This window comes from Leguminivora glycinivorella, chromosome Z, assembly GCF_023078275.1.
Source record: "Leguminivora glycinivorella isolate SPB_JAAS2020 chromosome Z, LegGlyc_1.1, whole genome shotgun sequence".
In the NCBI taxonomy this organism is placed as follows: domain Eukaryota; kingdom Metazoa; phylum Arthropoda; class Insecta; order Lepidoptera; family Tortricidae; genus Leguminivora; species Leguminivora glycinivorella.
The window spans coordinates 55251406-55264054 of record NC_062998.1 but is presented as its reverse complement, the minus strand read 5'-3'; the positions used below and the strand labels follow the sequence as shown (position 1 = coordinate 55264054).

General features: G+C 37.9%; 1 protein-coding gene across 2 annotated transcripts in view; it reads left to right on the top strand.

The window, feature by feature from the left end:
* LOC125241115 (protein apterous-like) overlaps positions 1-4123 on the top strand; it is a 112168-nt gene extending 108045 nt beyond the window's left edge. For both annotated transcript variants that reach the window (XM_048149444.1, XM_048149443.1), the window contains one exon: positions 3492-4123. In XM_048149444.1, the coding sequence (XP_048005401.1) occupies positions 3492-3748 (257 nt within the window). In that variant the 3' untranslated portion in view covers positions 3749-4123. The remainder of the gene's footprint in view (positions 1-3491) is intronic.
* Positions 4124-12649: the final 8526 nt, after the last annotated feature.

The following is a 12649-nucleotide window of genomic DNA, read 5'->3' as shown; positions in this document are numbered from 1 at the left end:
CACATCATTGTGGGCAATGGGCTAGCAAGTAGCAACCATTAACCAGGCACTGCAACACGATTTCGTTTTCTTTCATCCCCTTAATTGAAAAGAGTGGACTGAAACTGGAGCAATTTCAAGACAATAATCTGCAAATGCGGCGTGAATGTGTGTATGTTTGTACGTATGTATATATATGTTTGATGCGTTAGAAAGAAGTGTAACGTAACCAAGAAGGCAATTACGTCTGTCAGTAACCGTGCCCGGAATGCAGAACCGAAACCGCGAAAAAAGCCTTGTTTTTCAAGCTCCTTATAAATTCAAATGAGGTATTAATTACAAATTAAGATAATTACGTCTAAGTTAACATGTTTAATACGCGAGCCGTATTTTTAAGAGGATACGCTGCTGCCGCTTTTCTTTACAAATTTTGGCCTCATTTTCCTCTGTGTATGGACATTATGGGATGGGAAATATGTTTATACAATTTGAGGTTAACATATATTATTAACTAGAGCTATATTTACGTACGTTCTATTCGGTTATTTATCTGCAATAATTCCTAATGAAAACAACTTTCATACAGGAATTTTCCTGAAGCTAATAAATACTAGGTTTTTAAAGTCACTGACTATTATTATTTTACCCTTTTTCCGGTGTTTCGACCAGGTTGTACAAAACGCGAAAATTTAGTAGGTATAATACTTAAATACTAAACTTACAGATTCGACAAAAGTCGCAATTATACATACAATTTTATCAAGCTATTGGTAAATACTCATGAAATTAAATTAATAATATCCAAGAGGAAAATGGGAACCCGGTGTGTATGGAGAAGCGGCCGTCCCTGTGCCTCTTGAATGCCGTTCGGATTGCGTTGCGCACGCGGCTCTAATTGGCCCGAGATGATCGTCCGGTCAGAGAGAGAGAGAGAGAGAGAGAGAGAACAGTCTACCACGAGTTTCACTCTCAGTCTAACTTTTTGTCATCCTCCTTGCGTTATCCCGGCATTTCCGACGGCTCATGGAAGCTTGGGGTCCGCTTTGACAAATAATCCCAAGATTTTTTTATGGGATAGGAGGCAAACGAGCAGACAGGTCGCTCGATGGTAAGCGATCACTACCGCCCATGGACACCAGAAGTGTTGGAGGTGCGTTGCCGGCCTTTAAGATGGGTGTACGCTCTTTTCTTGAAGAAATGGAAAAGAAGCGGTAGGGATTAATCCGAACAATTCCTCGGAGCACTCCCCGTTATACATGCGATGCGAGATTCGGCGTAGGCACTAGTTTTTACGAAAGCGACTGCCATCTGACCTTCCAACCCGAAGGCTTTATTGGGATTAGTCCGGTTTCCTCGCGATGATTTCCTTCACTTCTGTTTAACTTTTTGTGAGGTACTTAAATAATAGTACCAAAAGTACGATAAAAGTGAGAAAAAAGTTAAGTACGAGTGGCGATAAATAAAACAAGACCGAAAGGTATGTTTTAAATCGACGCGAGTGACGAATTTTCCTTTCATAGAGAAATGAACCACTATGCGCACTTGCGGACAAAAAACCATCTGTACTGAAAAAAATATGCGGTAACATATAGGTACAGTTCTTTATAATAAATATTACATAATCACCAGTAAATCATAAAACGTACCGACACTCTTCCTCTTCAGCTCTGTAAAAATAAACAACAGGTTTATTATTTTAACTGTCGGCTAATTATTGTAACGGACATCTTTTACATCCACAATAAAATAAAATTATACTTACTCGAGACTTCAGATTACTATAAATACGTGCTCGAAGCTGATCGCCAATGAATTAAATTACTTGTTTAATATAATAACTATAATGCGATTTTGATAGCTCACAGCTGGGCGAGTAACTATAAACATCGCTGTGTCTCTTTTATTTCCACGGGAGTGCTTATCTTGTGTTCATTTTTATAGCCGATAGCTCATAGCTTACTAGCTCGTGGTGGGACCAGTGCCTTAGGCACTGGTCCCACCGCGAGCTAGTAAGCTATGAGCTACCGGCTATAAAAACGTTGAACTCCCGTGCAAATAAAAGAGACACGGCGATATTTATAGTTACTCGCCCAGCGGCCAGCTATCAAAATCGCCGTGTCTCTTTTATTTGCACGGGAGTTCTTATCTTTTGTTCCTTTTTATAGCCGGTAGCTCATAGCTTACTAGCTCGTGGTGGGACCAGTGCCTTATGATGTGTATTTTGAAAAATCCTTTCTTAGTGCTTCTCTGCACCTTATAAAGGAATCTACGTGCCAAATATGGAATCTCTTAGGACCAGTGGTTTCGGCTGTGCGTTGATATGTCAGTCAGTCAGTCAGTTTCTTCTTATACATATTTATATTCATTATTACGAAGTTTTAAGGCTCTACCATGAGTGTTTGATATTTTAGAATGAAGTATTCGATATCAAAAACGTCACAGAAAATCTATTCAATTTTTGGCTGCACGAGTAGTAAGTCTGAAGGCATTGTTCACGTTCTCCATACATTTATAGTCATTTTCCGTGACACTTAACGCTATCGGGTATCGTGGTAGCCACCTCATTATTATGATGGTATTAGGGTCAATCAACTTTTTCTCGTTGCTGATCAGAAAAAGTTGATCTACCAATATTATTACTACCTATTGAATATTAGGTACTATTAGAATTAATAATAAAATCACATGTGCAATTCACATAGTCTCTTCAAGGACTTATCGAAGAGACTAAGAGACGCCACCGGCGACCGAAGAGCTTGCAGCTTCCTCGCTCAGCGTATTAGCTTGACAATCCAGCGAGGAAATGCTGCCAGCGTCTTCGGTACTATGCCACAGGGGCCGTTTTTAAATTTACTTTAGTTTAATTTTAGATTTATTTAGTTTAATTTAATTTTTTTTTATTTTATTTTAAGTTTAATTTTAGATTTAATAGTTTAGTTTTATTGTAAGATAATTTTATGTCCCTAATGTTTTATTATAATGTATATTTTATTACTCATATTCACATAATTATGTATATAATATGACAATAAATAAAAATTATTTGATCAGGTAGTTTCATTTCTTTCAGCTACCCTTTAGGTACCGCCTACGGCCATACTACAAACATAAGTTTTTACCACTTATTAACGCATAATTTAATTATTTTAAGTGTCGCACAGCGATATTAATTTCCCGCCGCAAAGCGAAGGCATCCACGTAACGAAGGCACTGGCCCCACCTAAAGCCGGTAAACTGTGAGCTATCGGCTATAAAAACGAACAACACACAGTCGCTCCCGTGTCAATAAAAGAGACGCGATGCGACGCGGGCGAGTTATAGTTCGTAGCCGAGCTACGAGTATGAGCTACAAATCGCTCGCTCTCTCTTTTATTAACACGCGCGAGAGCGACTATCTTTTGTTTTTTTATGGCTTATACTTTACTCGCTTTTGGTGGGCCAGTAGCATAAGCGCAAGCGAGTCGTCGTAGGTACGCGGGCTTCCACACGAATCACGCCATTGTTGTCCGCAGGTATGGTTCCAGAACGCGCGCGCGAAATGGCGGCGGATGGTGACCAAGCAGGAGAGCAAGATGGCGGACAAGTGCTCGCCCGACGCCTCGCTCGAGATGGACATGTACCACGGCCCCATGGGCTCCATCCAGTCGCTGCCCCCCCACAGCCCCCCCTACAGCGTCATGGGGGGGCCCCCCAGCCCCAACTCTATGGACTGTCCATAGCCACAGTTTTGCGCTTTGTGAGCGCACTAGTGACGAGACACTGCTTGTGAGTGACCAAGGAACGAGAACACGTTACAAATTATTACGTTATATCGACTTCATCAAGTTAGTTCTAGTTTATTTGCGTTGTTAAGTGTACTTACATAAATGTTTGGCGATAAAGACACATGCTCATAAAACTGTAAACACTAAAAGACGGTAATTTTTCCGTGCAATAAGTAGTCTTGTACTTTACATTTCATCGTATTTGTTAACCATTATGAAATATTGCAGTATTATGATGTAAAAATATTTGAAAGAATCCAATCCAATATTGATCCGTAAAGGTCGAAGTATAGTAAGTACTTATTATTATACCATAGATTAAATATAAGATCATATCATCCCATACATTAAAATGCGACCGCCTAAGAACGCGCATACACTTCACCACCCATAGATGGCGCCACAAAAAAAATGCCTTGTTGCCATCGATTATTTTGTGGATTGGCGTTAAGTGTCACTTTCGAGCATAAATCCACGTCAAAAGTGACACTTAACGCCATCAACAAGTATAATCGAAAGCTACAACAGCAGCTTTTTTTTGTGGCGCCATCTATGTGTAGTGTAGTGTATGCTCGTTCTTAAGCGGTCGCATTTTAATGTAAGGGATGGTATGATCTTTTTATATTTAATCTATGATTATACCTACCTACCTAAATTGTTGTAATAAGCACCAGGGAAATATAAGATTTCAGGCAATTTTAATTTTTGTTCTTATTCAAAGTAACTTAATTACTTCTATATCAGTTGCACCGTATTTGCCCTATTTGTAATTAATATGTTAAAGAGGATATGAACCTTTACCTTCTGCATCAAAGAAAAAATATAATTGTAAATTACAAACACGATATTGGTTTATTTCACTTCAGGAATTCATGAATATATGTGAAATTACAAGAATGATTTTTTATTGAATCGATGAGATAACACACGAGTAGTAGAAAACTGATTTCCCTGAGTGAGGTACTCTTTTAATGAGATTATCGGCAAAATAAGCCACAATAATCTTTCATTTCTAAATTATTTCAGACAGTTAAACAAGATTTCTGATTCTGTGTGTAAGTATTGTCGACGTCAGATCTAGGTCATCTAGGCGTGATTGTATCACAAGACATATCAAGACAATAATGATATACGAAAACTTTCGAACCTATTATTTTGTCTAGATGTTGTTATTTTATATTATGTCGCTGTATTTTTAGTTGATGTTTGTACGAATCTCAAAAGGTTGTAAAATGTTAGATTTAAACACAGAAATATACATTGAATTGTCAATGACATGTTTAGGTTAAGATCGAAAATGTAAGCTACAATGTCAAGTACTGATGATGTAAAGTACACAAAGGTTTAATATGCTATTTATGTTTAGTAAGAATTTTGTGAAAAAATCCATATTATCGATTTTTTACAATGAAAATAGGTTAAACTTATGGCATGTCCTTTAAAGCAAGAAAAGTAATAGTGATCAAAAATAAATGCATGTGTACAAAATTAAATTTTACTCGTATACCGAAAGAAAAACAGTGGACCGATTTTCATGAAACATGGCTAAGAATTAACACTCTACTACGATGCCACAGACAGACAGACACACACACTGACAGACAGACAGATAGACAAACAGACACGTCATACTTATAACACCCCGTCGTTTTTGCGTCGGGGGTTAAAAAAATTAAAACTCGTTAGACTTTTCATCTTTTCAAGCATTTACGAACAATGTCTTACGCCTGCGAGACATGTTTTTTTTATACCACGTCGGTGGCAAACAGGTATACGGCCCGCCTGATGGAAAGCGGTCACCGTAACCTATGGACGTCTGCAACACAAGGCAACTGCAACATGTGCTTGCACAACTGGCTGGCATGCCAGCCACGTACAGAATACTTGCGTGCCAGTTCATTTGCTAGTAATATTGCACCCTGCTGGCATGCCAGCCACGTACAGAATACTTGCGTGCCAGTTCATTTGCTAGTAATATTGCACCCTGCTGGCATGCCAGCCACGTACAGAATACTTGCGTGCCAGTTCATTTGCTAGTAATATTGCACCCTGCTGGCATGCCAGCCACGTACAGAATACTTGCGTGCCAGTTCATTTGCTAGTAATATTGCACCCTGCTGGCATGCCAGCCACGTACAGAATACTTGCGTGCCAGTTCATTTGCTAGTAATATTGCACCCTGCTGGCATGCCAGCCACGTACAGAATACTTGCGTGCCAGTTCATTTGCTAGTAATATTGCACCCTGCTGGCATGCCAGCCACGTACAGAATACTTGCGTGCCAGTTCATATTTTGCTGCCAGTAATATTGCGTGCCCTGCTGGCATGCCAGCCACGTACAGAATACTTGCGTGCCAGTTCATTTGCTAGTTATATTGCACCCTGCTGGCATGCCAGCCACGTACAGAATACTTGCAGAATACTTGCGTGCCAGTTCATTTGCCAGTTACAGAATACTTGCGTGCAGTTCAGTTATATTGCACCCTGCTGGCATGCCAGCCACGTACAGAATACTTGCGTGCCAGTTCATTTGCTAGTAATATTGCACCCTGCTGGCATGCCAGCCGTGCAAGCTACGGGCATGTGTAGCTATTGCAGGCTTTGTGTATACAACACGTGGGTAAAGCCTGCTGATGTTACTTTAGGACATGATCATAATGTTTAAGTAGTCGACGAATCTCGAAATATTCATACATCCGTCCACATCGGATCACTAAAATAAACTCTCTAAATGAATCTCTCAACTGTAACAAGATTATTTATTCTTATTTAAAAAAAAAACCTAACCTTATTTAGAAAAGCTACCTGAATCGTCACAAGAAATCGATATGGAGCTAAATGGACATAGCAGCGAAACTGTGTTTCTGGTGTCGTTTTTATTCAAATTGAATATAATGTCTACTAAGTCTAGCCACTAGACAATGCTCGGTGAAGTTCGATGTTGAACAAGGACTTTTGGATTTTAATTATCTATAACCATACACAAACAAACTTTACATAATGTTGTTACCCTGCACAAAACCGGTATAGACAATTAAAGCCCAAAAATATCCGTAGGAAGCAATACTTTAAACAACGTATTATATTTTAAATAACCTTTTCAGTGAACTGAACGAAATGTTTTTTTTTATTAATATATACTATTTATTCATTGAAAATTAATATTTAACTTAAGATAGACTAAGAGGTAGGTAAATGTGAATTTCCATAGTGTAAAAATAAGTTGTAAAACGTCGCTACCTCGTTTTGCACGAGGGCTTCAGTAAATAGTGCACCATTTACTTGTTTTAGTGTAATCATGCGTTTTGTAACGCCTTTTCAAGTACACTTTTTATGGTCTGTCAAAATTCTGACACCAAAAACTAAAGTACGAAAAATTTGTAAAATTTTTTTGATCGCGTGATTGCGAGTCGAAGTAACCCAAGAAAATGTTAGTTTTTCGAAACAAATGAATGCTTAGCCATTTTTACTGAAACCCACGTAATAAATAAGTCAAAGGTTAATAAATAATGCCCTTCTCTGTAACGGCGTGTCTCGCGTGGACGACGGCCAGGACGAAATCAAACCTTCCATCTCTATTGAAGAGACAAGATTGAACTCAGACTGAACGATCAAAAGACGTGTGGTCGGTTGGTGGAGATTCGTCTGCAGATGCATTTGACGACGTCCGCGGACGCGTCTGCAGACGCGTAGGTGAGGCATTAGGTGGGCGGCGTCGAGGAACTCTGGATGTTAGGGGCACCCACACACAGGCGACGCACATTGTAGGACGCGAATGCGTCGCCTGTGTGAGGATCACGGCGTTAGAGCGACGCGACGCGATCGTCGTCCACGCAGGTCACGGCGCGAGGGCCAAGGTATGTGACGTTTGACAGGTCAGTGAGTCAGGCGCAGCTCGCAGGCGAGGTAGCCGGCATATTGTGTAAGCGATAGATCAGAGCTAGACTCCGCAACATCTCATTCAGGAAATGCATTCGACGGATCTTTTGTAGGTTAGGTTAAGCCACGTATGACCGGCGTGTATAGTATCAATTTTCTGAGATGAACTTTTCGGTTTTGCCCTAATCCGTTAAACAAAGGCCTTTGGTTCTATTATTCGCGGCGGTTAGCTCCCGTTTCCACAGCACGTGCTAAAGTCTCAGTGTAGTTAAAAAGCAACTATCATGATAGCAATAAGGTTCAAATTTATTAAACAGTTTGCAGTGTGCAGGTAACTTTTTTGAAGATGACAAAACGTGTTATCTCCGAAAGGGCTTTTTATGGATTTGATCCTTATTGCTATCATGATAGTTGCTTTTTCACTACACTGAGACTATAGCACGTGCCGTTTAAACGGGAGCTAACCGCAGCGAATAAATAATAGAAACAAAGGCCTTTGTCTAACAGATTAGGGCAAAAGCGAAAAGTGCATCTCAGAAAATTCATACTATACCTACCTAACTACACGATATTAGTTCCTTTTTTGTATAGTTTTAAAATTAGACTACATTACGAGCTTATGCTGAATGGCGTAAAGGATGGATCGTAACATATTTATTTTTATAAATAGTTATACATTTTAAATCTAGAAAATGTAGCTTTCAATACACCAATTAGTAATAATAATAAATTTGACTAACAGTGAACTGCAAAAGTCAGTCAGTCAATGAATTTACTCATAATTTCTCCATGCAATGTCGCAGTTCACTGTACATACGGAGAAGGAAAAGATTTTCTTTTCTTTATTGTAGGTAAACTATCTCTTACGCCATTTGGTGAGCCGTGTATTTAATAATATGCAACGATATTTATGGTAGAACACGAGATAACCAATAAGGGTCCCCCCACATCTAGCGTCTCGCGAGCGTCGCGTCGGGCCAACTGTATGGAGAAAGACGCCGCGTCGACGTCGCGTCAGGCTTTGCCCATATAGTTGGCCCGACGCGACGCTCGCGAGACGCTAGATGTGGGGAGGGACCCTAAACAGTAATCAAATAGTGAAATAAGTATCGGCAATACACACCAACTCGGGGAGATTTGAAAGGACGTTATTTTTTTAGTTTTTGATAACTTAGGGATAGCAAGGATTATTTATATAGGATTTACATAGGTAGGTATTTTATACTAAGAATCGTACCTCGATTTTTAGCGCCACCTATACCATCATAACTACACTGATGATGCCTACTATTTTTTTTTAATGTGTATTGACGTGATATCATGATCTTAAAATAAAAAAATATGTAATTTGTTCTTATAAAACATAAAAACACGCAAACATATTTGGGAAAAATATGATTTTGGCCACTTCCAGGCTGCGAACAGCGCCATCTGGTTTTAAGCCTAAAAGGTCCATACATTTCAGGGGTACGCTTGTTTGTATGGGCTTTGTCAGTCCGGTATTAAATCGTTCTTGGGGATAATAAAGGCCCGTGAACACTGGATGTGATACTTGCGTTATACAGGTTCTTATGGGGCAGTGCACAGCGCATGCGTGGCGCTGGCGCGTGCGTACACATCTGTAAACTTTTTAGATCACGCGCACTTTTGCGCACACACATTTTCCGAGCTCAATTTAGTGTTATAGTTATTTGGTAATATGTATTGAACTATTTTTTGTATTAAATTAAGCATCAGAAATTAGTGACCGTTATAGACAGTTTTTTTATGTTTTATACAAACAAATGTGTTTAAATCTTATAAGGTGCATTGGGGTGATTTCGAATCACAGAACTGCTCAGGTAATTTCGAAAGAGGAATCTTGATATGATGGGAATTATGGTGATTTTTATGTGGCTCTCAAAATTAGACGACTTTCGAAATTACCCTAACGGAATAAATAATTCATTTCATTGTATCTCATTCTTTAGAACTAAGTATAACTTACAACACTAGTGTGACATGAGGTTTCTGAGAAACATTTTTGAAAAACCTAAAAAAATAACGACTTCAAATTTCCCATGTTATCAAGAGCAGTAATTTATTCATGACTGTAAAAAATATAAAGATTATTGAAGATCTGTTAATAAAAATATTCCAATTACAGTACGGCATTTTTATTCATCACACTTTACAGCCTAGCCAAATAGAATTGAAATGGATTTTTTTTATCATAGCAACACTTACTGTTCAAAACGATTTACATAAATGGTGGCGCCCCTATTCATTTCAATTCATTTTTGCCAGGTTGTAGTATTATGAGATACTTACTTATATTATTAAATTAAAACGGGACTTAATCGCGTAAACGTCGGGTTAAGGCTGCTTTCAAAAAAAACGTCAAAATAATGTAAAATTGATAGTTTTAGTCGGTGAAATACTACACTTTCCGTTATCCAATAGATTTATTAAATTCAAATTTCAGTTAGAGCATCTTATTATCTTGATTTTTATAAGACTGGATTTTTGAAAACCAAGTCACTAAATTAATTATGAATTTTTTTCTAATGCACGTTTAGAAAAACACACGTATAGAGCTGAGTTAGTCGATCTTATTTGTAAAATTTGGACAATTTTGATTACTAAAACAGGTAAATTTATAATTCGTATACCCTGTACTACAAACTTCTCAGACTACATTTTTATTAAAAGGTTTTAAAAAAGAGTAAACAAGGCTAAGACGAATTCAATTTTTTTCAGAAATTACCTAAAATTAAGTGACAATTTCTATGAAAATCTACATCACATCGAAATAATTTTTGTACTTAATTAATCAGCAACGTTTACTTAAATTGCTGTTATGCCTTAGTGATTATAAATTGCTATTATTTATTTTTGGCAATTTTTTGAAAACTGGCTTTCACCGGTACAATTATTACCACTTTTGGACATTTTCTCATATTTTGTTAGACAAAGTAGAAAAAGTCCTATAATGTGATATATATGTATTTGTAAACTACTCGCAAAGCCCTTTAATTTGATACCACACACGGTATGATCAAGCGCTCGGTTGCGATTTCACTGTTTTTCACAAGAAAGCCCTCTTAAGATTTAACGTAAGTTTTACGCGATTAAGTCCTGTTTTAATTTAATAATATGAGTGAAGATCGTGTTAGTTTAAATCAATATAAGATACTTACTTGTTCTACTCTACAAGAATGAGGTAAGTAATTTCTTGACAAAACAAACTAGGTATAAATTCATGGAAAATAAAATCTTGGCGCGGTACAAATGAGCCGTCGGTAGGTTCGGTCCACCCCCCTTCCCCCCTAATCGATTCCCGGTGTCAGTATTTAGGCATCCTATTTTTAAGGTTAATCCAAAAAAGGTTTTCCAAAATGGCGGCCACCGCCAAATCTCGTCCGGAATCGCGTTCCAAGAACTGATAACGTTCGGTATTTCGGAAAAAATCCAAGGACCACCCAGCAGCAGCACACATCCTTAGACTTTTAGACCTTATTGTCTTAGTTATACAGTTACAGGATGGTCAGTGGACGGTGGTAGGTTTAATTTATTGTTTTAATTAATACAGCATAAGTCGGAGGCCGGCGCGGCGCGGGCGTCGCGCTGACAGATCGTTATTTTGGAGTTCTGCTACTGGTGCCGGCAGCATGCGCACGCTGCCTATGTGACGGACATTTTTGGGGAATATTTGGTTCATAGATAAGGTAGGTACATTGAGAAACGTTAGTTTTTAATAATACGACAGCTGAGCTGAAGGTATGTATACATATCGAGTATACGGCTATAATCTTCCACGGTCCTTCTTGGGATGCTACCTTTGATGTTGCTGAAAAAGGAATGTCGCAAATATCAAACTGGCTGAAACAGAATCTTCTCACTCTGAATGCATCTAAATCAAAGTTTATCTGTTTCCATAAAACGCCTGCATCATCTTCAAGACTTCAGCGTAATATCAAAATTCATCGCTCTATCTGCCCCAACAATATAACTTCAGCTCAGCAATGCAATTGTGACTTCATTACAAAAGCCAGTTCGATTAAATATCTCGGAATTATTATTGATGATAAACTAAACTTTAGGGAGCATATGGCCACTGTATCAGTAAGAGTAAGGAAATTAATGTATACTATGAAAAGTCTACGTGAATCTGCAAACTTTTCCTTATTGAAAACAGTTTATCTGGCCCTCGGGCAATCAATTATAAACTATTGTATTCTTGCATGGGGAGGCGCCGCGTCTACAAACCTTTTAAAACTAGAAAGAGCGCAAAGAGCAGTTCTAAAAGTAGCCTTGAAAAAACCGATCAGATATCCCACTCTTAGTTTATATCATGAAGTCCAGGTACTTAGTGTCCGAAAGTTATATCTATTAAGAGTGGTATTACATGTACACAAATCAGTCTTAAACCTACCCGAATATCATAAAATGCTTGAAAGTCGAATATTCAAAATACCTATCACCTCCGTTCATACTTCATTTTCACATCGCTTCGCATTTTTCCTATATCCTCGTATCTATAACCGTTTTGTAAGGCTCTATGAATTTCAGGAAAAATCTATAATCGAAACAAAAAAGTTATTAGTAAAGAGATTGATGCACCTTTCCTATTTAGAGACTGAAAACTTTATAAGAATACCATACTGATAAAAACCTTTATACACTTACTTAATCAATCGTCAGACACACACACACACACACACACACACACACTCACACACACACACACACACATTCCTTAGACTAGAAATAGATAACTACCATTATTTTAGCTATAAGTACATTATTTCTCCTTTTTAATTTGTCATTGTTTTTTATTTTTATTATTTTTTTTTATTTTATTTTTTTTTTCTCATTGTGAGCAAGTTGTCACACCTAATGACTAGTATAAATATAACTTTAAGATAAAAATTATTATGATTATGTTGTTAACTACTTTAATAACAATTTATATTAAATATTACCTTTATGTTTATTTAGAATAAGTTACATTCTCCTCCACGGGACAGGCATTGCCTAGTGTGGAG